Genomic DNA, 27,356 nt, shown 5'->3' with positions numbered 1-27,356 from the left:
TGGTGAGTTAAATATCACAAATATCGGAGAAGATTTTTGTTGTTTCATTTTTTGTATAAAAGATATACTCTGCACTTTACCCTTCTTAAGTTAGGAAAAAAAATGCATTTGACAGTTTTTACTTTACTGAGTTATATCGTCTATATTTAAAATGTCTGCATCAGTAGTTTGAAAATATCTTGAAATTTTTCCCCCTGCTCTAAACATACATGTGAAAGTGTAGACTGTGTGTAGTGTGCACAGTTTTATTTCTGATGCTTTGCTCAGAGGTATGTAAATGTCCAAACAGTTTTTCTAAATGAGAAGGCTTTGGTTTTATGTGCCTTGGTATCAAGTGTGTTTTTTCTTTTTGTTTTTTGTTTGTTTGGATATTTCTTTTAGGTTAAAAAGTTGTATCGTCTCAGGGAAGCAGTAGCCTATTGTGGGTTTCTTGGAGCAGCAACTCAGACCAATAATGAGCAGATGATACCAGTTAAATCGTGTCTGGCAGACAACATCATCACAGTGGCAACACCCCACAAGCAACATCAAAGAGCAGGGGACTTTTGTGTTTCCAAGTCAGTGGGAAACATGCCCAGTATCTCAGCTGCCAAAGTGGCTGCAGTTTCTACATAGATCTCGATAGATCTTGTAACTATGTCTGTTAACACAACAGCGAATGATCCTCCTAGATTCTTTGTGGGTGGAGAAGATGGAGAAGAATTATTGGATTCAGCCAGATCTACAGATTATGAACACTTCTATGACCATGGGGAAGAAGAGGAGGAAGAGTATGACTCTGTATGTACTGTAGGGGCATGTGTGTACTATTCTGTGTGTTTTCTAGCATTATTTTACTTTGAAATGGTGTTAGATCACAGAAGTAATACTGAAATGGTGTTCTGAATTGGGAAATTGTTCATATTCAGATAATGATCTGTCAGTTATGTTTGGAAATGCAACACACTTGAAAAGTAAGTATACCGTGAACTTTGAAGTAGATGTGCTTGACCTTAATACAGAGTTTCAGGGCAGCTGATGTTGATGTGTTGGTGTATAGAAAGTGCATGCTAAATTAATCTTAAGTTATACCTTAGTTTATTATCCTTGCAGAGTGTTCTGAATTGTATTTTAGCACTGTGCTTACCGATTTTTAGTTTGTTTAAGACAAACTTAATTTTATTATGCATGAATTGTCATGTCATGTCATTTTTTTTAGCTGTATTTTACTGTTCTTTTAGTCTGTAACATTTCACTTTAGGGAATAGTCAGATTGAGTTTTCACTGATTGCAAGCATATCTGAAAAATTTAAATGCAAGGAAGTGTTAATAAAACAACGATTAAAAGTAACTCGGAAATGTAGAGAAGTAGTGCAAAATTAGCAGTTTAGCTCAACTGAGTCACTGTATTTTAGCAAGGGAAGGTAATTGGCTATGTTTTAATAGAACAGTAAGATGAAATAAAGGATTGTTCTGGGGTTTTGTTTTTTTCATTGTTGTTTGTTTGTTTCTTTTTGAACAGAGGAGTGGGTTGGCTGTTGCACTTAAGAATACCACTCAGGGAAAGAAATTTTTAGGGGTTATAACATGAAAGAAAATATAGAGTATACAGAAGAAAAGTAAAACTGTCTATGCACAAAGTAGCTTAGAAATCTAGAATGGTATTTTCTGGTTTACTAGTTTTCCTTTTCATAATTCAGTTGTAATATTAGGTAATGAGATGAGAAGCCTTGTGACTACTAAGTAGATGTAAAAAAATTACAAATTTATAGTTTAAAAATGTAGTTTAAATTTATAGTTAAAAAAATTTTATTTTAAAAATTAATTGCTACTTAATTTCAGAGTAAGCCATAAGTATGATTTCATTCAGATTTGACATTTCTGACTTAGATTTTGATCCTGTGTATTTGTTCCTGATAAGATACTCACAAAAAGTAGTGTAGAGCTATTGAATGGTTTCATTTTTTGAGGCATTTTTCATAAGGATGCAGTGTGCCATGCTGTCATGGTGCATTTTGTTACTTGCTAGCAATTTACCTGATTAAACACTAAATTAAAGATAGTATGTGAATTTTAACGGAAAATATCTGCTCTAGTATTGTGCTGCTAAGTGTGTTCTGAGAAAACTTTTGTGTTCTGAGAAAGCTTAATAATTGCTTTTTTCCCCTCCTCTTCAGCCACCAGAAAGACAAATTGCAGTTGGGATTTGTTCAATGGCTAAGAAGTCTAAGTCCAAACCAATGAAAGAAATTCTTGAACGCCTCTCCATGTTTAAGTACATAACTGTGGTAATATTTGAAGAGGATGTTATTTTGAATGAGCCAGTAGAAAACTGGCCTTTATGTGACTGTCTCATTTCTTTTCATTCTAAAGGTAAATCTTCTAAAATACCATAAATATTTTTGACATATAAATACTTTAACCAGTTTGAGGGTCTTTTTTTCTTTTTGTCTTGTAGTTTTATTGGATTTTCTTAGGAAGTGATTCATTTGTCTTGTTTAATATAGTACAACTGACTTTTGAAATACAGGCTTTTTCATTGCTTGAGAAAGTCCTGTCTGACATGGTATTTAAAATAGCTATTGCATTGTTAAATATTTGTGGAGCCAGTGGAAATGGTGATCTAATACTTATTTGGTCCAATAACCATAAAGGCATACTTACTTTCTCAATGGGAGTGTTAGGTCTCTGACCACTTGTTCATGTATCTCTGTTAATACCTAGATTTTTTTGTGGGGCTGGGCAGTGAAGCAAAGATGAGTAGGCTGAAGTTAAAAATCATATTTTCAGGCAGAGGTAATAAAAGCTTTAGTTCTGGCCCTATGGAAGTAGAGGGCATGCAGAGTGAGGACGAGGGAATTGGAAACAGGACCACTACTTTTGGCAGCGTATACTGAAATTAGGCTGTAGTTTCATGCTTGTCTTAAGCTGATGTTATATGTGTCTATAGCTGAGGGAGCATCCTCTCAACTTAAGCCATATCTCTGGCTGTACTCTAAAGCTTAAATATGAAGGTTCCAGACTATTTACTGATGTTGTGTCTTGTAGTTCTAATTTATTTGCCTTTATAAATATTTTAGGATTTCCACTGGACAAAGCAGTTGCCTATGCAAAACTCAGGAATCCATTCATAATCAATGACTTGAATATGCAGTATCACATACAAGACAGGTAAGTAACACTAATAGCAAACTACTTTTAAGTCGGAGAATCTGTTGTTATTGCATAGCAACAGTTTGAGTGTATTTTACAGTAGTCTAAATAAAATTACAGTGAATGTTATGCTTTATTAATGTATGCATAGTTTTCTGGGATATGTCTTTAGGAGTGTTTTTTCTTTTACTGCTTTTATATTGATACACCTGAAGGTTTACCAAGGTAGAAATTTGGTGATACATTTGTCTAAAGCTTAGCAAATAAAAAAGTTTAAACTCTGAAAATAGGTATAGCATAGGTATGTATAGCAACTGTAGAATCTCCTGTAATTGTAGAAGTCATGTGAATTACCAAAGGTCTTTTTTTATGTTAACTGGATATTTAACAGACTTTGTTGGTATTCAAAGATCATGTGGTTATTCAAAGTGAATTTTCTTCTGGAACTGCAATCATGCATAGCAAATATTAACAAAACAGTAGTGAGCAAAATACATAAACACTGAAGCCTTCTAAACAGTGAGTAGACTTGCTATTTTGGATGCCTTCAACTGCTGTCCTGTATAAACCTTTTCAACCCTTCATGTTAATAATCTCCTTTAAGAAGAGAATTGTTCTATGTATGTAAATTGCTGTTGCACTGCCAGAGTGGGGAGGACAGGACTGGCATAGCAAATTACATTTTTATTGATATCGATGAGCTCACTGCAAAGGTACAGCTGTGTCAGTGACCTTTAAAGCATTATTTTAATAAGTAGAGTATTATATATGTAATCTTATCCTGTGTGATTTTAAAAACAAAATTGTATGTATTTTTCTCCTCCCTTACTCATGGACTGTAAAATACAAATATTGGCAGGATTTGCTGTCTTACTGTGCAACTTTTGTTCTTTTCTTCTAGGAGAGAAGTATATGGTATTCTTAAAGCTGAAGGCATTTTACTTCCTCGCTATGCAGTTCTGAACCGCGATCCAAACAATCCCCAAGGTAAAAACTGATGACTGAAATACCAACCACTGGCATCTCTTTATTTCCACTGGAGAACAGTACATGCATAGCGGAATGCTATATTTCACTTGCTAGACAATTAATTCATCTGTGCAGAGGTTGATTTCTCCTTCAGTATTTAAAGTATTGTTGTGGATTAACCCCTACTGGCTGTGCGGGCAGTATGTGAAACAGAAAAGGCTTTGAGGCTGTATAAGCGCTGTTCAGCAATAACTAAAACAGCAAGACTGTTTTGGTCACAAATTCAAAACATAGCACCATACCAGCTGTTGTGAAGGAAATTAACTCCATCCCAGCCAAAGGCAGTACAAGTATGCTTCCGAAAAGCATGATTCTGAAGCCTGGGGTCACAATCCTCTTACAGCCATCATAGAACAACTAGAATATAAGGGCCTCCAAACTCAAACTGAGATTCTAATATGTCACCAGAGAGCAGCATTCATGATGTTACATTAACCACAATAATTAGTAATTTTATTTAAGAAAGTAATATTGACAGAAACAAGTCAGGCTATTGAATACTTTCCCTTCTAAGCACAAGCAACTTACATGTAAGGGAAGACTAGTCCAGACAGATCTGCAGATGATATACTCTGAATATAAATTGGAATTAATTTTTTCTGTACCTGAAAACAAACTTAAAAGCTTTTTCTACTAAAATGAAAACTTACAGCAACAATAGGAGATTGCAATGACAGGTCAAGGCACAAGAGTAAGAGATAAGAAAAAATAAAGAAAATTGAAGTATTACTGTAGTGAAGCTCTTAAGAGGTAGGGAATTTTAGGTTAAAATGTCTGCATAATCCAGGGGGGAAAAGGACTCATTTATGCTACAAAAGTCAAATAAAAGCTACTGCAGGCAGCCAACTAGTAGTGAAGAGATTCCTGACTCCTGATTCCAGAGGACCTAATCCTCTGTGCAAGGTGCATCAATCACACAGTATGAGACTGTTCTTAGCCAATTAAAAGTACTATTGCATCTGGCACTACACCATGTTCACTGTCCATCTGCCATCCCCCTGATATTTCAGGGAAAGGCACTGAAGAAAGACACAAACAGCCCTACCCCCTGTCTTCAAAACATTTCCAAAAAAATACCACCCATGTAAGCTTACGCACCTGTAGGAGACAATTTCCTGTCTGGCACTGAGGGAATCAACAGAAATCCTGGAACATAGTATTGAACTAACATAATATAGACATGGTACAGCAGACATGTTCAGCACATGATCATCAAGTCTTTGTGCAGTCAGTAACAAATCAGTGAACCAAAAATATAATATAATCTTTTTAATTCAACCTACAACATTACCCCAAATCCCTATCATTTCATTCCATGAATGTATTATTACATCTCTGTTGTTCGCACTGTTTCTTCAGAATGCAACTTGATTGAAGGAGAAGATCACGTGGAAGTGAATGGAGAAATTTTCCAAAAGCCTTTTGTAGAAAAGCCAGTTAGTGCTGAGGACCACAATGTTTACATTTATTACCCAACATCTGCTGGGGGTGGAAGCCAGAGGCTCTTTCGAAAGGTGAGGGTATTGTACTGAAGCTATTGAAAAGTTGTAGATGTCTAACAGAATTGCAGAGTAATTCTGTCACTTGCATATGTTAGCTGGGACCTGTTTTGTCATGTCCTGCTTGTGTAGGAATAGTGGCAGATCAGAGAAATTCATTTCAGAACATGTAGATTGGATGAAGACCTTTGTTCCTTGCAGTAGACTGTCAGCCACTGCAGATTATTATAGGTAAAAGAAAGCATATGCTGTGAGTGCACTTTTAGAATCTTACAAAAATCTTTCGGGAACGATCAAAACCTACTTGCTTCATTTGGTACAGGAAGTGTTTCCTCAGTACAAGTGTGTTACTTTAAAGAGTTTTCAAGTTTCTCAGGCAGTAGCCTATGAGTTTATTAAGAGAAAAATATTCATTTCAGATCGGCAGCAGAAGCAGTGTTTATTCCCCTGAAAGCAGTGTGAGAAAAACAGGCTCCTATATTTATGAGGAATTCATGCCTACAGATGGCACTGATGTGAAGGTATGACAACTGCGCGTTCTTAGTTATATTTAGAACAATCAAGTGCTCCAAGAGCCTGTCAGTTTTAAAGATGAAAGTATACCTTTGTGTCAAGGATTAATTTTAATGAAGTTTTGATACAGCTCATAAGTACAGAATGTAATTCTTATTCTAGCTAAACACAGTACTTGTAATGTAGAGCAGCTTTGCTTATGTTGTGAGAATCGAGTGCTGGAGGCTTATTACCCGACACATTGTCTTTCTTTTTTGTATTGTATTAGTGCCAGAACAGCATATACTTTCCTGTGTAAACAGATGCTGCCTAGATATTTTGTCTGAAGGTTACAAAGAAACCTGTAATTGTAGTAGATTTTACCAACTATCTTAGTATTCTAATTAATAAACAAAAGTTACTTACTAAAATTATATGAAGTTGCAGAAAATAATGCATTAACCTTATCTGTAATTTTTTTCACTCTTGTTCATTTATTTTCTTAACAGCTGCAAAGATTAGGTATCATAAAAGAATGCTAAAATAGAGCAATAACAGAATAGGTGTTAAGCCAGCCAGTTATGGAGATTATTTTCTTTCCCTTTGTGTTAGTTTGGCTATTTTAAGCCCACAAAACATATGAAACAGATGTTTTACAATATGCATGAGAGCTCACCATATTTATACAAAAAGTAGAGGTTTAGAGAGTGTGAGATCTAATCCAATCTTAGGCCAAAGAGCCCTTTATCAATAGCAGTCAACTTCTTCCACTTGGTGATACATGAGGGGAATGCTGGTTTTATGCTCTCAGACAAATTCTAGGTTTTTTAAGTTACTATGTTTTCTTGAGCTGTACTCTTCAGACGGTTATACTGTGCAACACGTTGCAATAGGTTAATCTGAGTTTACAGATGTCTGTGTTAGGAGCTTTACAAACTGTTTCCACAAAGAAAAATTTCTTGCAACCTGAAGAGATACAAATGACTTGAGGGGTGGGGGACTGTTTTGACTACTTGTTGTAGTGTAGTCATCAAGCAGCAGCTGTGGACTTTTAACACCCCAAATAAATAATGGATTTTCTTCAAGTAACAAGACTGTCAGCTTTATATTAGGCAGCTTCACCCAACTTGTTGAATACTTTTTTTATCAAAGTTTAGAGTTTTGTTTTTAATTAAAGTGACAATAGCCCATTTTTTAAAGCTGCTGACAAGACTCTTCTAGCATATGCCCCAATCCTTTCAGTGAGAATTGAAACTATGGCAGGGTAGATAGCACAATCATTCTCTCAAGACCCTGCCTTGTCATGCTAAAACTGGGCACATCTTTGCTTTGTTTAGTCCTGCCTAAAATACAAAAATATTTTTAAAGGAAGGGAATCACTTAGTCCTGCAGCCAGATTTCTATTATCAAGTAAACTGAAATAATTCTCAAATTAATGTGCTCTCCAAGTTCTGCAGATGTTTTGGAGAGGAAAACATTATTTTTTACCTCTGTACCACCATAATGAAGACACTAATTTTTATTCATTGTTTTATAATCACTATTTTTCTTTACCTGTGCTACAGCTTTATCCTAGGTTGTCAGTAAATGATGGGTGTTCCCTGAAGGCAGAGAATGCCATTGAGGAAGGTACTTTAGAGTGACCTTTTCAATGATGAAAGCAGCTAGTAACTTTTGAAGTCGTTATCACATTTGAGATAAATTTAGCAAAATGTATGCATATATGTAGTGTAATTTAATTACACTGAATAAAGAGTTCCTGTTTTTCAATAAAGGTGTACACAGTAGGTCCAGACTACGCTCATGCTGAGGCCCGGAAGTCTCCAGCTCTGGATGGCAAGGTAGAACGAGATAGTGAAGGAAAAGAAGTGAGGTATCCAGTCATCCTGAATGCAAGAGAGAAGTTAATTGCTTGGAAAGTATGCCTTGCCTTTAAAGTAAGCTGATTACTTTCCTATCTGATCAAACATTTAGCGTTAATTAATTGTTCATTACATGAAACTTCCGTAGGGTTTTAGTGCACAGAGCCAGCAGTGATAATTGCTGCAGAACTCCTAGGAAGGTGAAAAGTTAAACTTCCACATCCACACCTTTTTTTAAACTGGAAGAATTCTTCCTTTAATGCATTGAGAAGTTCTGGATGAGTTGCTTATGTTGCGTAAGTTTCCTGAAGTAACGTGTTGCTATTGTGCTTTGCTAGTCCACAGTGTATCTATTCTGTGCATAATATGTTCGCACATTTTGTTAATGGTTTCTAAGTTAGCAAAACACAATTTCGGTGAAGTTTTTTGTACCTTTTGTTACCTAATATTTACATTGGGCCCAATAAATTTTAATTTGGTAGTGTCATGACTAGGTTCTTATTTTAAGTGTCTTATAGTTTCTATTTTTGTCTAGTTTTAAGATTCCTTTGTTCAAAACTGCATTCAATCTTGTACATTCCTTTCACCTCTCTTATTAAATGCTGTCTTTCACTCTGTCTCATTACCTGTGTGTAACTATGATGGCATTCTGGAGCCTGTAGGTTGTGAACCCCCATCACCTAGCAAAGTGGCTTTGAGATCTAAAAAAGTAATCTGTTGAAATAGCATCTGGTATCCTGTACTAATAATGTCAATATTACATCAATGTCAAAATTATCCTGTCAAATTTAAATTTGGACAAAAAATGTTTTTATCGATATTTTTCATTTCTTGCCTGCCACCCTTAAAAACTATGTGTAGGGGGAAATCACTATCGGAATAGGGAGTTTGTAGGCCCGTCATTGCTTATGCTGTAATCTTGAAGGTTAAGTTTGTGCACGTGTGAACTTGCCCTTCAACACTGATACTGCTAGGGATATGTAGGAAGGGTAAAATCAAGTTGGGGATATAAAATTAAAAATAGGAAGATGTTTGCATGACATGAGTGAACCTAACATGGAACTGGCAAAAGGTACTAAGTATAAAATCTGTCATTTTTGTCATGTTTTCAGATGAATACCTTGTTAAAATATAAAGTTCATTTAGAATAAGCAGTCCTAAGGAAGGTGATCAATGACTTGAACTTTTATTCTTAAAAACAGCAAACAGTTTGTGGCTTTGATTTGCTGCGTGCAAATGGACAGTCCTATGTCTGTGATGTGAATGGCTTCAGTTTTGTGAAAAACTCCATGAAATACTATGATGATTGTGCTAAGATACTGGGGTAAGAGTTTACTGATTTATTTCAGGAGTTTTGCCTATTTGTTCTGTTGTATGTGTAGTTTATGTACTACTTATTCCTTGTTCCTAAATTAATTCTTTAAAATTAAATATACCATAAAATAAGGCATTCAATTAAATAATAAAATAAATAAAATATTAAAAAGAATCCTAAATAAATTCTTTATTCCTAAAATCATCCAAAACATCTGAGTCTGAGTGTTTTGTGAACACTTAAAGCTAACTGAATAAGCATTTTGAAAGCCAGATTAAGTTCTTAAAGGTAGTTGTGATTTTTTTCAAATAGAGAAGCACCACTGGATGGATATGCTTGCTGCTGTTTAATACGTGCCCAAATTAATGTATATTGTTCTTGATCTGAAGCAGCTGTATACCTGCATATTTGTGGATTTCATACTCATAAATCCAAACAGATGTAGTATCAAGGTGTCTTCTGTCATACCGTCTTCTCTCTGCTACTGGGAGCAAAAAAAGGTATAACAAGGGATCACGTAGATGTGATAGTGATAGGGTAGTGAACTCTATGCCAATGAAATGTTGCCCGCAAGGCAGGCTGATCCCATTTTGACCCCATTACTGGCTTTACAGCGAGAGTGCACTGATGAGACACAGCATGACTTTCTGCGTTATCAGATGGTCTGGGATCTTACTAAATGGAGGAAGAACTAAGCTGAAATCCTAGACAACAACTGTAGTCCTGTTGTTTTAGGCCACTATTTTGAGTTACAGTTACAATTCTCAGACCCATTTTGATTTCTCTTTATTCAAATTGTTGTAGCTGTTGAATTCTCTGAAAAAAGTTACCTCATCATTTTTTCCTCATGCTTTATTCCTTAAGGTAATACATTGCAGTGTTAAGTAACAGCAGATTTTTTTCAAGCTTTTTAGAAATTAAATTTTGGCTTATGCTACTTTGAGATGCAGAATTTTTTTTCTGCTGTGTTACTGCTGCTTATGTAGATATTAGTCTGAATTTCAGTATATTTTGCTGAAATACTTGGGAAATAGAACATTAGCAAGATTTAACAACCTTCTGTAGGTGGAGGCAGTGTTATTTTGTAGTTATAACCACAGACTTTACCTATTTTTCCAGTTCTATCACAGAAACTTTTGAGAAATTACCACTAAAGGTACCAGTTACTCTTTGATGAGAATGGCTTGCTGATTATCAGGGACTTTCAGTTAGGCAGTGGAGTCAGGTGTCTGAATATTTAAATGAACAAGACTAAATCATATCCAAAGAAGTCTTTTAGGAACTGGAGTTCAAAAACTGAGGTTTCTTACAAATCCAGGGCCATTAGGCTAATGTTGTCTCTGTAGCAGTTGTAGTAGCTTTAAACTGTTGTTTAAGTAGGTTTTTATTATACAATTAAAAGAAAAATATGCATCTAGAGACTCATGACTGCTAGTACTCTAAACCCACATTGATAAAAATGCGTGTATATATTATCTATTTGGTTTGGAGTTTGTATGTGGTGTATAACCTGTGCTTTAAACTTAGTGGGTTTTTTTTGTTTTTAACCCCTTTTTTAGAAATATCATAATGAGAGAACTTGCTCCCCAGTTTCAGATACCATGGTCAATTCCTTTGGAAGCTGAAGACATCCCTATTGTGCCAACGACGTCCGGAACAATGTAAGAAAATAGTAGCTACACCTGAATTGTGTGAACTCCTACTGTAACTTTTGTGTGAATTTTTTTTCTCTTCACAAGGTGTGCCCACTTTGGCCTATGAACGCTTGTTTTGTGTCATGAAAACAAGGAAGGAATCACAATTACTATGCCAGCAGTCAGAGTTTCTGACCCTTAGTCAAGCTGAGTATAGAACAGCAGATTTTCAAGTGTAGTGTCTTATATACATAGCTTCCTTCACTGCTAATCATTGTTCCAGCACCAACTTACTATGCACTTCTAATAAACATGCTCTCTCATTTAATGAAACTCAAAATCGTTGTTTTAAAAACTACTTAAAATAGATTTTCTGTAGTTACCCAAGTCTTAAAATCAATATTTATATTTTATACCTTACATCATTTTCAGTTAACCTTATATTCTTGCATATCCTTCCATCACTTCTGTAGTTATGTCAGATAACTACGACTTTGTCAATTGTCTTGATTTGTGGTGGGTTTAATATTAAATAAGAGACCTTCATATATAGAATTGTGAAATATAATTCTTTTGAAATTTCAGGATGGAGCTTAGATGTGTTATAGCTGTAATACGCCATGGGGACCGAACACCAAAACAAAAAATGAAAATGGAAGTAAAACATCAGAAGTAAGTAGAATCTTGGTAAAAATTAGTTTGTATGCTTTAGAGCAGAGCTCACTTCCTGGGAATGTGCAAACAATGAATTGAGCAGGAATTGCATCATACAAGTTGGATTTTGTTTTGTTTTGTTTTAAATCGAACTGATGTTGCAGCTAATGAACAAGTATGAACCTCTCTAACAGGACTGTCAAATTACTTGTGCAGACTTCCTTCATCACATCCTGTGCCTTGTGAACAGGATCTTCTTGATCTTAATGAAAACACATTTGTCTCTATAGCTGCCTTTATTCACAATGATGCAGCAGAGAATATTTCTGGTTCACCATTTAACTGTGTGTGGTGGGTTGACCCTGGCTGGGTGCCAGGTGCCCACCAAAGCCGCTCTATCACTCCCCCTCCTCAGCTGGACAGGGGGAAGAAAATATAACAAAAGGCTTGTGGGTCAAGATAAGGACAGTTTAATAAAGTGAAAGCAAAGGTCGTGCACGAAAGCAAAGAAAAACAAATGATGTTATTCTCTACTTCCCATCAGCAGGTGATGTCTAGCCACTTCCTGGGAAGCAGGGCTTCAGTACGTGTAGTGATTGCTCCGGAAGACAAAAATGCCCCCCTTCCGTCTCCCTTTACTTAGCTTTTATATCTGAGCTGACGTCATATGATATGGAATATCTATTTGGTTAGTTTAGGTCAGCTGTCCTGGCTATGTCCCCTCCCAAGATCTTGCCCTGCCCCAGCCTGCCTTTGAGGGGGGGGGCAAAAATGTTGGAGAGACAGCCTTGATGCTGTGCCAGCACTGCTCAGCAGTAGCCAAAACACTGGTGTGTTACCAACACATTTCTAGCTACTGATGCAGAGCACAGCACTATGAGGACTGCTATGGGGAGAATTAACTCCATCTCAGCCAGACCCAATACACTGTGACTTCTGCCTTTCTCTTTTTATCATAACAGTTCTTGTGTGAGCTGTGATCTTACTGCACCATCTTTTTGCCTTTCACTTTTTCCAAAGTTTGATGACCCTGAATTTCCGGTAGATACCATCTTTATGTTAGCATTCATAAAGTGCCTTACATAACTGGCCTGGAATTAGGTACAATTTCAGTAACAAGTAGCTACTTGTTTTGGAACTAGATTCCTGCGTTCAGAGATACATGCCGTAAAAGTGTAGGACTGCTTATTTGGTATTTTTGGTCCCTACTTCTGTTCAGGATCATTCTTGAAGATTAAGAATTGACATAGCTGTATATTCAAATATTATGTCATTTGACATATAGAATATCTTCCCCCCCCTTTTTTTTTTTAACACATAACAAGTCAGCAAGGAACGTTTTTAGTGCTCATTTCTCTAATGTGTTTAAGACTTTCCTGGGAAATAGGATTTGAATAAATGTTGGTTTGACCTCTGTAGTGCAGGTTTTAACATGCTTTTCAGATAGTGTAAAGGTGCTAATTTCAGACAGCTTTAAGTTTAAGAGCGACTTGTTCAAGTAATATTTTAACTTACTAACTGCGTTTTTTAATCAGTATTCTTTCTATTAAAGGTTTTTTGATCTCTTTGAAAAATGTGATGGATATAAATCTGGAAAACTAAAACTGAAAAAACCAAAACAGTTGCAGGCAAGTTTGTCTTTATTTTCTTGCTGTGGTATTTTATAAGTAGAAAATTATTTATTTACGTAAATCCTATATTTCCTTTCTTTAGGAAGTGCTTGATATAGCAAGGCAACTCCTTGTAGAACTTGGGCAAAACAATGATTCTGAAATTGAAGAAAGTAAAGCAAAACTTGAACAGCTAAAGACTGTGTTAGAAATGTAAGTGTCTAATTTTCAGGTTTCATAGCAACAAAATTGCATCTGCTATTTTGACCAGTTACTACTTGGACTGCAATGGTTATCAAATATGTAATGATATATTAATTCAAGCACAAGGATTATCAAGAGAAAGGATGTCGTGTTTGACATTATGAAGGAGAACTGGTCCATCTCTCTGATTTTTCTCCTTTTTAATTGAACTTAATGCTTTATCTAGTGTCTAAGTATACTTTCTACATGAAAAAAGTTACTTTCTTTGATCTCAAATTTTATCTTCTTGCATGTTTTTAAAATGAAAGTATTTGAGTGCAGGGTCTGCTTCTTGCAGTGTGTGACATAACGAGGTCTGATTGAGACAGTAAGAACTTTAACCATGTGTACTGTCTACTTGCAGGAAGCTTGGAGGATTCCAAATACCTAAGGCTTTGTATATTAAACTTAAAATATTTAATAATTAAAAAAAAAAACCAAACAAAAACAAAACCAAAAAAACACCTAAGGCTTCAAGGTTTGTTAAAGATCTGGGGTCTCAGAACTCTAAATGGTAGTAGATAATTTGAGTTTAAAAAAAAAAAAAAAACAAGACAAAGACAGTTATTATTGAAATTTATGATGATTGTTTGAAATACTGAGTTCTACTTGAGAACTTAATTGGCTAATAAAATAGCTGTCTACACTGCCAGATCAGATTCTGGATACTGATAGCCACTGTAGTTGTGGATGTGAATAGATAAATTACTTGTGCAATCTGCAAATGCTTTTTTTTTTTTTTTTTTTTTTGTGTGTCAGTGTTAATGTTCCGTGTTGTGAAAAAAAGTAGTAGATAGTATTTTTAAATGTTTCATTGTATAATGGTTGATATTTCTGTAGTCATACTATGCTTCTTGAGTTAGGTTTGTTCTAAGCACTGCTTCATTAAACGGTGGTCAAATGCACAAATGTTTTACTCCCTCTTCCCCTCTCACTTTCCCCTGTTCCTACTTCAGGTATGGGCATTTTTCAGGCATAAATCGCAAAGTTCAGTTGACGTATCTTCCTCATGGTTGCCCAAAGACTTCCAGTGAAGAGGAAGGTATTGTATTACTTTTGCACCTAATCACTTAATACCATGTGTATTTAAATAGTCATGGACTAGTGGTATAACACGTCTTGATGTTAAGAAGAAGGAATATGTTGTTCTGAATGAATGTTTGTATTGTTGGCAGATACTCAGTGTCTCTTAATCTGCTAAATCGTACACCTAAAACTATGTAGTAAATTTATATTCTAACACTGTTCTTTTGTAACAGAAAAGTAGGGTGAAAAGAAACTTCAGTGATTCACCAGAAACAGTGTTTTGGGACCAGGATGAGAAAATCCCACTCAACATTTACTGCTGTCTTGAAAATTTTTATAAGCTTTTCTGGTCCTTGACCCATGGTTATTGGCTGAAATAACTGTGGGGTATTTAGCATCCAATTTGTTTTAATTTTTCTGTTTCAATTTACTTTTTGCTTCAGATTTCATGCTAAATATTTTTCACTTATGTTTTCTCTGTGATTTTAACTACTTCAGGTTTCTCTGTTTAAGTGTCCATTTAGTTCTCCAGTTCAATATTTTCTTAATGTTACAACACTACTAAACATTTATAATGTTGCAGAGATCCTTTACTGAAGCCCTACACAGTCCAAATGTTTTTGTTCATTTGCAAAAAAAAAAAAAACCCAAAAGATTTAGAATATGCTTCACTAGTAAACTTCTCTCTCTGTGTACAATTAGATAATAGAAGAAATGAGCCATCCCTGCTTCTGGTTCTAAAATGGGGAGGAGAATTGACCCCTGCAGGCAGGGTTCAAGCAGAGGAACTTGGAAGGGCTTTCAGGTGTATGTATCCAGGTGGACAAGGTAAAAAAATATATATATAATAATTAAAAAAAAAGTGTTGAATGGCATAAAACACTTTTGAAGGTAATCAAGTGCAAAATGAGAGTTTGATCAAAATGTTTGTTTGGTAGGAGATTATGCTGGATTTCCTGGATGTGGTTTACTTAGATTACATAGCACTTACCGACACGATCTCAAAATCTATGCTTCTGATGAGGGACGAGTTCAGATGACTGCAGCAGCTTTTGCAAAGGTACACTGTGAAATTGTATTTTCAATTTTAAAAATTCTGATGATCTCAAGTTTGTTTTTTCTGTTGACGGCTGGGAGAGATTTATGGTTTATTAGAGTCCAAAGTGTATAACGAGGCTGTGTTTTAAAAGAAATGTATTTTCAAAGAGTATTTAGTTTGATGTCAAAAACCATCCACTTAATGTGCCAAGCATTTTAAGTTCTTTGAGCAGATGCAGACAGGTTTTAATTGTACAGCCCTAGCAATATAACTTAGTCTTTTCCAGTAACAACCTCCAAAATCATAGAATCATAGAATGGTTTGGGTTGGAAGGGACTTTAAAGATCACCTAGTTCCAGCCCCCCTGCCATGGGCAGAGACACCTTCCACTCGACCAGGTTGCTCAAAGCCCCATCCAACCTGGCCTTGAACACTTGCAGGGAGGGGACATCCACAGCCTCTCTGGGCAACCTGTTCCAGGGTCTCACCACCCTCGCAGTAAAGAAGTTCCTCCTGATATCTAAGCTAAATCTACCCTCTTTCAGTGAAAACCCTTACCCCTTATCCTATCACTACACTCTCCCTGATAAAGAGTCCCTCCCTATCTTTTCCGTAGGCCCCCTTTAAGTACTGGAAGGCTGCTATAAGGTCTCTCCAGAGCCTTCTCTTCTCCAGGCTGAACAACCCCAACTCTGTCAGCCTACCCTCACAGGGGAGGTGCTCCAGCCCCCCGATCATCTTCATAGCCCTCCTCTGGATCCCCTTGAGCAAGTCCATGTCTTTCTTATGCTGAGGGCACCAGAGCTGGATGCAGTACTCCAGGTGGGGTCTCCCAAGAGCGGAGAAGAGGGGGAGAATTGCCTCGCTCGACCTGCTGGCCACACTTTTAATGCAGCCCAGGATGCGATTGGCAACATTTTTAGTTTGCACCTTGCTTATCTGTTTAGTGCTTACTTTCCTCAAATTTTGCCAGATTTCTGTGACAGATTGTGTGTGTGTGTTGGTTAAAGCACAGACATTAGAACTGATTTGAGATAATGTGTTTATTTTACATAAGCAAAAACTGCAAGTTTCAGTCACTTCAGTGATTTGAACCAGAAGATTTGGGGTTCAAAAGGCAACACTTTTCATTGAAGCCATCTTTCTTTCATAGGTTTGTAAATTTATAGAGGAAATTAGAGGGTTTGAAGACATTAGAAATGTGGAATTAATAAGCTACTTCACATATATTTTAATGGGAAATTGTACAGACTATACATTCATGCTTTTTTTGGAATTAATAGGAGACCTTTCTTAAAGTTTTTACAGGAGACTTTTTACTTTGAGCCTGTCAAAATGTATACCTAATAAGTAAGACATGGTAGCAGTACTACATCTTGGCACTTAATAGAAATCTTTTTTTACATGTATTTTTTTATGTGAAATTATAAAAATTTTGTGGTGATGTTTAAAAAGCATGAACTTTTTTTTTTCATTACAAACATGAATTTATAGGAACTATTCATATAAAAGACAGAATTCAGAACATCCTACATCTATAATGCTTGCCAAAGTATTCTTTTACTTCGCTTCATGCTAGGCAAATTCCTGTTTTGCTCCTCCTCCCAAGTAGCCCTTTGCATGCATAATACTTCTACTTGTTAATCATTTATTCACTTACTTCCTCATTTCAGTGATCTTTTAATTGTGTGAGAGGACACAGACAGTGCAAGTGTTACATAAATACTTTTTAAGTGAATGAGTTTCAGTAATAATACAGAGTGATAGGGAGGTTTAGGTTTCATGGGGCCTCTGTAGGTCATGTAGTCCAACTCCACACAGCACAGAGCCAGTTTGGATGAGGTTGCTCAGAATCATGTCCATCCAAGTTCTGAGTATCTCCAGGAATGGAGACTCCACAGCCTCTCCAGGTTTTTAATTCTATCCATCATGTTCAGGTTGCGTCTCTGTTCCTCCCAAGCAGCCCTTCCCTGCTTTCACCTTCTGTATGTTCCTTTTTCGTCCATGCTGACCTTCTGCATGATTTTCCATATGTCAGAGTGGCCTGCTCTTTTGCTTTGAGGAGGTTGTCTCTGGAGATCATCCAGCTGTCCTGGACACCTTTGTTCTTCAGGACACTCCTCCATAGGATTCCATGAACAAGCTAAAGTCTGCTCATTTGAAGTCCAGGGCTCTAATGCAATTATTTGTCTTGTTCACTTCTACAAGGATCTGTCATAATATCAGGTTTCAATTATCAAGGCTGCCATTGACCTCCACATTCCTGACACTTCTGAGTAACAGGTCCAGAAGAATGTCTCTGCTCAATAGTTCATCAGTAACCTGTGTCAAAGAATTGTCCTGGGTGTTTTCCAGATAACTGGATTGCTTGTCCCCTGCAATATTGCCTGTGCATGAGGTACCCAGGGCTAAGGGCACCCATGGAAAACAGGGCCTGCAATCAGGAGGCTTTCCCCAGTTGTGTTAAGAAGGCTTCATCTGTTTCCCCTTTTAAGTTGGGTGGTCTGTAGCAGAGGCCCACCATGATGCTGCCCTGTGCTTATTTGTCCTCTGATCCTTACAAATAAGATCTCAACTTGCTTGTCACTGGTTTGAAAGCAAAGGTCCTGGTGTTCAAGCTACTCCTTTATATAGAGCTCAACTCTGCCTCTTTGCCTTCCTGGCTTCCAAAAGGCCCGGTATCTGGCTATAGGAAAACTCCATTCGTGTGAACTATTCCAGCACATCTGTGTAATCTGAATAAAGTTCAAGCTCTGCAAGTGTTCAGACTTCTTATTTCTCCTGTTTGTTTCCATGCTGCATGTGTTGGGGCAGAAGTATTTCAGCCATTTGTCCTGCTTTCTCCTTGGTCAGCAGGCTTGAGGAGACACCACCCCATTTCCTTCCTTATCCTAGACCCCTTCTGTTGCCAGAAAAATCACAAAAGTTTCCAGCCTTCTCCATTTTAGGAGTCTCCATTCACCTCTTGTTCAACTGTAGCCTTTGATTGTCCTTCTGTGCCACAGAGGGTTTGGGCTTTTGCCTTTGTAGGGTCTCTGCAAAGACCCTGTCTATCTCCCATTTGTCCTCCCAGATGCTATTCAGTGTGCTAACTCTTCCCATCGCTACTATCTGGTGACTCAATGCCTTGAGCAGAGCATGTCCCCCATAAGTCAGGCTGCTGTTGCTCCCAGCCTCAGGGAGAAGGCACCATGCCCTCCCTGCAACCCAAGACCTGAACAGCTATGGCCTGCCAGGAGCAATGTTGGCACCACTGAGATACTAGGGTCACTTCAGCTGGTGTTGGGGACCATGCTTTATGACCTGTCACCATCACTGTTGCACCAACTATAGCAACCCTGCCCACCAAGGCAGTGTTTTAGGGGCCATTTCTATGCAAGTATCTGCATTGTCTGCCAAGTCCCTATTTATCTAACCCATAGGCAAGTGATACAATCTTGAATTTAAATTAGTGTTTGGGGTGGTTTTTTTAAGATACTATATTCTCATCTTTATGTGTTTGCCTGATTAATTGTATTATTCGCTTCAGGGACTACTGGCCTTAGAGGGAGAGCTGACTCCTATTCTTGTCCAGATGGTAAAAAGTGCTAATATGAATGGTCTGTTGGACAGCGACAGTGATTCTTTAAGCAGCTGTCAGCATCGTGTTAAAGCAAGACTCCATGAAATTCTCCAGAGAGACAGAGAATTTACTGCTGATGACTATGATAAGGTTAGCATATGATTAGTTTCCTATAAAATGAAATAAATAGCCATTCAAATTCTTGTGTAAAAGTAACGAGCAGTGATTTTATGTATCTATTTTGAAAAATTACTTGTGTGCTTACAAATAGTTTGAACTACAAAGGAAGCTGTACCAATTGCGATATTAGATACTTTGAGCTGTCTTGCAATTTGAGTAATCAGAATACCTACAAACTTTGAAATAGGAGTAAATAGGGACCTCATTCATAAATCTTTTTCAATGTTCCATTAAAAATATTTTAACTATTCAAGAAATGAAACTATTTTCTTTACACTTCCTGTAATCTTTACTTTGCCAGTGTGTGGTATTACAAAATGTATTGCCTGCCTACTGCAGTTGTTTCAATATTTGATCCACTAAAAGGCCTTTTTTTTAATTCAAAGAATACTAAGATGCTGAAAACCAGTAGAATACTTTCTAATCAGTGAAAGGAAATCTCATTAAAATGTTAAAGTAATGCATATTAATATAGTTTATGCTGACTTAGTACAGAACACACATGATTGTTCCTGGTTTTAAATATAAGTAATGTTTGTTATTGTTAAGAAACTTCTTTCTCTTTCAATTGCCTTTACTCTTTCTGGTAAAACAACTAAATACAAGTCCTCAAATGAGGTTTAAGCTTAAACTGCTGTGTTCTAAAAGGTATTGAGAGCAAATTATTGAAAAATAATTTTACTAACCTGCGTGTATGGATCTATGTGGATTTGTTTAAAAATATAGATTAAAAGTGTCATCCAAACCACTGCCAGCAGTGGATTCAGCAGTACTTGGAAAAAGTGAGAGGATACAACGTCTCAGGGGTTTATTTATTTTCCCCCTTCTTTTTGCTGTATAGATATAATGGGATTTGAAATGTGGCTGGAACTGAGAGAGCATACTCTTCTAAGACAGTCACTGAAAGTAACTAACCTTTGGGATTATGAAGTGATAATTACTTTGGGGGGATTTTTTTGTTTGTTTGTTTGTTTTCTTAACTTACTTGCAATTTGGGAAAACAACATGGGGTTTTTTTCTGTGCCAGAACACGTTTCCTATTGATTTACTTGGTCATAATAGGTAGGAACTGCTTACTATTACGTAGACGGCAGAAGTTTTCCATATCCAAATTATCGTATGCATTTGAGGAAACTGGGGAAAGTGCAAATATGTATGTGTTATGTATATAAACTATTGTTTAATACTATTGTTTGCTTACTTTGGATTACACAGACTTTTCTGAAAAAATTGTGAAGCTAAGCCTCACATACATGGATTTTGACTGTATTGTTTTAGTGACACTCAACCTTATGGTGATAATTTGTAGCTCCTGCAATTTCTATAATTAAGTCACTCTGAAGGACATCTTGTGTGTTCTTGATATATGTGCATTTAAAAGATTTCTTTTTGTTTGTGTTTGTGTGCTGCAGTCCTATAGAGACAGAAACCTAAAACAGGAAGAGACAAACTTTTTTTCAGGTATCAGTTACTATTGCAAATCTGGTGGTTCTTTCCAGTTATGCTAAGGAGGGTACTTTGTAGAACAAAAAGTATTTTATAAGGCATGTAGCCTAACAATAACATTTCTTATATAATTTTTTTAAGCTTTTGAATACAATAGTTACTTGAAAGGAGGTTATGGAAAGTTGCTAAGTTTGTACAAAGTTTTAAATGTCTTTCCAATTTTCCTGTCTTGGAACAAATTTGAGGAACGCCTGAAACTGCTCACGTTTACTGGATAGAATTAGTTGCTCTATGAATTTCTTGTCACCTTTGAATCTCTCGTAAATCTTACTACCTTTTAATATATATTCTTAGTGCCTCAAAAGGAGTAGATAATTGAGAAATGGTTTCAAAAATTATAGCAACCTGCTTGAATGCTTTTTTCCAATACTTGGAATCTTTCAGACGTTCCATCTTATCTCTTAGTTCTTTCAAATCTGGTCAGCTTGTTTAGATAATTCTGTGTTTATTTTAAATTGCAGCTTACTCCATCTGGAAGCATCTCATTGATAAAATCAATGCAGGTTATTAAAAATCCTGTAAAGACATGTGACAAGGTCTATTCCTTGATCCAGAGCTTGACTTCGCAGATCAGGCAAAGAATGGAAGATCCGAAGTCTGCAGGTACTTAAACATTTTTGTAGTTGTATTTAGTTTCTCTTGTTTACATCTGAGAGAAAATTGTAACTTAACTTTTCTTCATTAAACTCGCTTTTAGCAGAACTTTAATAGACAACGGGTTAGGGATTTTCACAGTCTGATTCCATATGCATAATTTTACAGTAAAAAGCAGGAAGAACATGTGGTCGTATTGCAGATAAGGGCTCTTAGTGGTGTTCAGAAGTTCAGGCTAGTCCTCAAATGTTTGCAGAAATTCTTGTCTTAATTATTTGAAACTCAGTAGTCCATAAAAGTAGTAGGAAAAGCAGATGGTACTAATGCTAAGTTACATAGGTACATTTTCATATTTAAGTATCTTTGCTGAATATCTGTTTCTTGCTGTATGATGTGTAGTAGTATTGCATAGAATGATGCTCATTATTAATGGTGGTGAACCAGTGACACAGGAAAACTAGAGCTGGAGGTGACCACAGTGCTTTTTTGGTACTAGCTAAATACTGGAATACTTGCTGTCAGTGTTCTCTGCAGTGTGCAGTTTGCAAACAGCTTCTGTTCTGAGGTTTAGCAGTAGAAGTGTCACCTGTACATAATATCAGTGGGTTTTGTCTATTTGGTCTAATCTCCTGTCCTGGGATGGGGATAATCCATCCTTTCTACCAGGCTCTTGGCTTTTGCTATTGACACACGCAGGAGAGAGAGACAAATGGGATGTGTGGTCTGTTCTAAAACAGAGATGTTGTCATGCTCCACTTCATCCCTTCTAGAATTTTCTCCCAGCTTTTTTTTTGTTGCTTTTTTTTATGTATGATCTGTGCTGTAGGACACTCTATTCTTTGCTGTAGCTTTGCTTAAAGGGTCAGTAGTGCGTTTCTGCAGCGAAGCTTTCTACTATCTGGATGTAGCTATGTAGCTGTCATGCTTTCAGCACTAAAATTAACCATATGTGTACGTCTGTTCCCTCTTCTTAGAAGTAATAAGTTAACTTATTTGATCCCTTTTATCTCTCTGCATTCAACTGTTACTACCATGTAATTAAAATTTCCCTTTTGTTACTTGGGTGGTCTTGATTACTTATATGTGTCTATCCAGATATTCAGCTGTACCACAGTGAAACACTAGAACTGATGCTGCGCAGGTGGGCCAAGCTGGAAAAAGACTTTAAAACAAAAAATGGAAGATATGATATTAGCAAAATTCCCGATATTTATGACTGTATAAAATATGACGTGCAGCACAATGGCTCCTTAAAATTAGAAAACACAATGGAATTATACAGGCTTTCAAAGGCTTTAGCTGACATTGTGATCCCTCAGGTAAGCAATTTCAGTTATTAAATAGAATAAGTTGTAGAGTAAATGCTTTTTCAAATTTTGTGAAAACATCTACTCTGCTTTTTCTATTGAAGGTTCCTGTATTTTGCAGTAGTAGAAGCCTTTAACATTATCTCTTATTTTCTGGTAGCAAGCTGATTATTTTTTGTAAGAAAAATTTGATTCATAATTCACTAAGCTGTGTTCAGAATGAATTTTTCTAGCAAATTAAGATGTGAACATGTTTGCTTCCTTTACTGCAGTGTATTAAAATAAAGTGGTTAATCTCAGCCATTCTTCATAGAATTAAGTAGAGCCCCTGTGAACAACTGTGCATTCTGAAACTGCATTTAATTTCATTCTTCCTGCTTTTAGAAACTTCATTTTCAGGCTCTTTGCAAATTACAGTTAATCCTACTCTATCTATTTTCACTTGTCTTAAGCATTTTAAATTTTAAAAGACCTTTCTGCTGCTTCAAAATGCTGACACTCCCTGATGAAAGTGTGCACATTAAGTATCATGGAATTTCAGGCCAGAAACAGACAAGTTAAACTTCCACATACTACAGGCTGTTAAACTCAGGTTAGCTCTAAAATGTTGTAGACTGCAGGACATTGAATTGTTTTGTGATAACAAGACAGAGCAGACTAAAGCTTTCCCCAAGTGTCCCTGCAGTTAGAGCACTGTTGTAAGAGTGGTATTACCCATATTATATGCAGCAAGTGAGGGATCTTCTTCCTTTCCCCATCTCTCAAACTGCCTGACGGCACGGAGGACAAAAAGACCAATGATGCAAGTATGTGTTGTGTTATATGGGCCTGTTAAGCTTAAATTTTGAATAGAGTGTTAGAGAAGAATAGGTAAAAATGAGAACACATACTGAAGGAAGAAGAACAAAGAAAACTTGATAAGTGTACATAATGCAAAGGAAAAGTGCTTATGTTGCTCTCTAGGGTAGCAAGAATATCCATCAAAATTATGAGAGCACTTTCATATCGTGTGTAGAACAGAAAATGAAGCTTCTGGAAGAGAAGATTTTAAAATATTGTAGATACTGTAACAGATATAATATTTTCCAGTTGTATTTAACTACTATTTTCAGTATTATTTGAGGTGAATAGGAGATCTTTCTGTGGGGTGGTTTACCCCAAACTAAGATAGACATATTAAATAGATAATATGCCTATGTCTCTTTTTTGATTATTTAAAAAAAAAAAAAAGTTACTTGAAATCAGGTGAGATGAAATGCATCATAGATGTCTAAATCTGGAGACTGCAGTGGGGGCAGGAGGAGGAATAATTCCCTAGATGTTTTGCTTAAGAAAAAGAGCTTCATTGTACCCGAAGGTGAATCCACTTTTGTGGTTTAACTAGTGAATGAAAAACTGTTTGTGTCAAATCAAACAGCAAAAAGGCAAACCACTTGTTCCTTGAAGGGACGCCAGTAATCAAATGTAATAAAGATGTTAAAACAATTTGCAGCCAGAGCAAACTAACAGATGATTAATTGGCTTTAATATACAAGCTTTGAATTAGAAGGCATTTTAATCTTTAACTTAAAAGTCAGTTTCTTCTTACACAGGAATATGGTATTTCTAAGGCTGAGAAACTAGAGATTGCCAAAGGTTACTGCACTCCTCTAGTTAGAAAAATCCGTTCTGACCTTCAGAGGACTCAAGATGATGATACTGTAAATAAGCTTCACCCTCTGTAAGTCTTTTACTTTTTTACATGGTCACATTAATTTCTGTAAGACTTAATGGAGATATTCCATAGCTTTCATATTTGAAATGTCTTACTAGCTCATAGTAATTTTAAAAGTATGAATTATTTATTTGTTGACAGCTATTTCTAAAATAGGAACACATCTCATTATGGTCTAATAAGTTTGGGGGTTTTTTTCTTTCAAGTTACTCCAGGGGTGTTATGTCCCCTGAACGCCATGTTCGTACACGGCTGTATTTCACCAGCGAGAGTCATGTCCACTCCCTGTTATCCACCCTTCGTTATGGTGCCTTATGTGATGTAAGTTGAACACTTTTTCTGATAAAGCTCTGATATTTTGAGAGGAACCAAAAGGACTCAATTGTACTAAAATTGTGTCAATTGAAAGCTTAATTTTCTTAGGTGGCTTTGAAATTTATCACACTTTTTCAAACATTTGATTTCCTATTATATATGCAGAGACATATTTCAAATTGCTGGTATGCACACTGGTAGAAATCAGAAAGCCCTTTAAAGTAATGCTGAATTCCATTGGTGTGTTCAGCTGTATATGTTATGGTCTCAAAGAGATTTGAAAAGGGCAGATAATCCATTTTTTTCTCTTATGTTGTAAGCTATAATTCTTTCAACTCCTTTTCCTTCAAGTCATCATTAAGGGTTCTCTTGAATTCACTTTTGGACTGGCTTATTATTTTTGACCATTGGCATATTGTCAAGACCTCCCTACCTGACTACAAGAATGCTCATGTAATGCCAAGTTTCTCCTGTTCAGTGGATTGTCTTACTTTCCTATATTGTTGTAGAATACCTTGAAAGTGGTGCATTATTCTCCATCTGATTGGTTTTGAAACCAAGGACTAAAAAAAGCAAGGCCTCCAGATTCAGAAATGACCTAACTGAGCTCTTGGAGAGGATAAATCCAGCACCACAAAGCCTACATGGCTGCTTCTGAGGCAGAGCTTGATTAATATACTAACTTTTGAAATGGTTGTTTTGACATACTTGCTTCTGGTAATAGATAACTAAATTCATTAATGGCAAAAGCATTTTTAATCCTAGACCTTTGTGACATGCTGCAGCAGACACAGTCCTAGTTTTAGGCTGATAAACTTTTACATTTCCTTTAAGGTGCATTACTAAATTTATTTTTTCTAGAGCATGAAAAAAGGTGAATATTCATTTTAAATAGTTTGGGATGTAATGGTTGTATTTCTTCTATATACTAGAAGCCTTCACTTCCTCTGTGTGTTTGACTGGTAGAGCGGTATCTAGAAACATTTTCCACAATATACTAGTTGAAACTAGTTTATTGCAAAATTAACAATTCCCATAAGGAGAGTTTAAAACGGTGTCTCTGTCTACAAGACATATATCGTCATAGGCAAAAGAACATGAAAGATACACTGAAATAAAATATGAAAAATTCTGATATCCATGTTTCATTCCATGAGTAATTTTAAGTCACTTTTTTTTCTGGTTGTATCTGTTTTTTCCTTAGCTGTGAAAAGCTTTGTACTTCTGCTGTGAATGTAAAATCCATGTAAATGGGGAAAAAGGGAAATCATCAGTCTTTTTAAAGAAAATTGTTGGGGTTTATTTGTTGATATTTTTTTTTCCCCTTCATAAGGAATCAAAAGATGAACAATGGAAACGAGCTATGGATTATTTAAATGTTGTCAATGAACTCAATTACATGACACAGATTGTTATCATGCTTTACGAGGATCCGAACAAGGTATTTAAAATGGATAAGTATCTTCAGAAACGAGTAGTACTAAGCTATGTACTAAAGTGTAAACCTATTTAATCATTTCATTCAGGAACTTTCTTCAGAAGAACGTTTTCATGTAGAGCTGCACTTTAGTCCAGGAGCCAAAGGTTGTGAGGAAGATAAAAATTTACCAGCTGGGTATGGATACAGACCTGCCTCCAGAGAGGTAATAATTATGCCTTTCTTTAAAGCAAAAGTTCGTTTTCCTGGATGCGGACATACCTAAAATAAACACTGGGCAATTGTTAGGTAAAAAATACAAATGTGATTTTTATTTTGGTAGAAAACTGTCTAGTAAAATATAGACAGTCCCAATGTATTATTCCATTTTTCATGGACACTAAGGTAATGGGCACAGATAATTTGGACCTTCTAATGGCTTTGCCAGAATTTTTGCTAGAAATATGAAATACTCAGTGTAAGAAAAGTGATATCAACATCAGTGTCACATCAGTGATATTCTTGCAACTGAAAGAAACATTTAAGTAAGGTAGTTTGGCATGTTATGAATACAGATCGTTGAGGAAGGATTGATATTTTCAAAGATGTATGGGCAGGTCTGTGGAGTTACCACCTGCTTTTTGAGAAATAAATGAAATCAAAGCTTGGCTGGAATTCTTCTGTTGGCTTGTGGGGCCAGGATTTTATTACTATGTCAACAGAAAATTGGAGTAAGATATGTTGGATGAACAGTGTGGTTAATTAGGACCACACTATCATATGCAGTGGCTGGTTAGGAGCAAATACATAGGTTATTAAAGTTATTTGTTCAATAATATGTGATTTACATCTTGTATTTTTAGAATCATCTGGCTTTATGTTTACACAGGAGATTTATTTAACAGCCACTTCTGTCTACATGTTGCAAGGTGTGCAGCTAAATTGAAAATGAATTATGTATCATTTGTAGAATGAAGGCTCGAAGAAAACCTCTCATAGAAATGATAGTGATGAGGAGGCACATGCTCCTAAAAGAGATGAAGCAGACCGGTCAGTAGTGATGTTCAAGCCAATGGTATCAGACCCAATTCACATACACAGAAAGTCACCCCTTCCAAGATCCAGGAAGATTGGTTCTGTTGAAGTAAGTATTTATGTTCCAGATAATGTCTTTCACAGAAATTAACTTTTGCTTACTTTTAACAAAACAAAACCAAATGTAATTC

The 27,356-nt window shown here is 36.2% G+C and overlaps 1 protein-coding gene across 11 annotated transcripts in view; it reads left to right on the top strand.

Annotated features, from left to right (window-relative positions):
* PPIP5K2 (diphosphoinositol pentakisphosphate kinase 2) overlaps positions 1-27,356 on the top strand; it is a 51,580-nt gene that overhangs the window by 9,166 nt on the left and 15,058 nt on the right. For 10 of the 11 annotated variants that reach the window (XR_008233409.1, XM_052776397.1, XM_052776396.1 and 7 more), the window contains exons 2-24: positions 382-780; positions 2,157-2,352; positions 3,060-3,150; positions 4,034-4,119; positions 5,521-5,675; positions 6,080-6,181; positions 7,928-8,089; positions 9,217-9,338; positions 10,889-10,990; positions 11,549-11,635; positions 13,170-13,245; positions 13,331-13,440; positions 14,427-14,512; positions 15,199-15,324; positions 15,435-15,556; positions 19,065-19,247; positions 21,245-21,386; positions 22,473-22,696; positions 24,277-24,404; positions 24,605-24,719; positions 26,047-26,154; positions 26,240-26,356; positions 27,101-27,274. Coding sequence is in view for 10 of the 11 variants with exons in the window: in XM_052776397.1 (XP_052632357.1) it covers positions 637-780; positions 2,157-2,352; positions 3,060-3,150; positions 4,034-4,119; positions 5,521-5,675; positions 6,080-6,181; positions 7,928-8,089; positions 9,217-9,338; positions 10,889-10,990; positions 11,549-11,635; positions 13,170-13,245; positions 13,331-13,440; positions 14,427-14,512; positions 15,199-15,324; positions 15,435-15,556; positions 19,065-19,247; positions 21,245-21,386; positions 22,473-22,696; positions 24,277-24,404; positions 24,605-24,719; positions 26,047-26,154; positions 26,240-26,356; positions 27,101-27,274 (2,958 nt within the window). In the remaining variant the exon portion in view is untranslated. Of the gene's footprint in view, positions 1-381; positions 781-2,156; positions 2,353-3,059; positions 3,151-4,033; positions 4,120-5,520; positions 5,676-6,079; positions 6,182-7,927; positions 8,090-9,216; positions 9,339-10,888; positions 10,991-11,548; positions 11,636-13,169; positions 13,250-13,330; positions 13,441-14,426; positions 14,513-15,198; positions 15,325-15,434; positions 15,557-19,064; positions 19,248-21,244; positions 21,387-22,472; positions 22,697-24,276; positions 24,405-24,604; positions 24,720-26,046; positions 26,155-26,239; positions 26,357-27,100; positions 27,275-27,356 lie in introns of all 11 variants that reach the window. The other variant, XM_052776390.1, reaches the window with a different exon arrangement.

Source organism: Harpia harpyja, chromosome Z (genome assembly GCF_026419915.1).
Source record: "Harpia harpyja isolate bHarHar1 chromosome Z, bHarHar1 primary haplotype, whole genome shotgun sequence".
NCBI classification, from domain to species: Eukaryota; Metazoa; Chordata; class Aves; order Accipitriformes; family Accipitridae; genus Harpia; species Harpia harpyja.
This window is presented reverse-complemented; position numbering and strand designations above follow the sequence as displayed.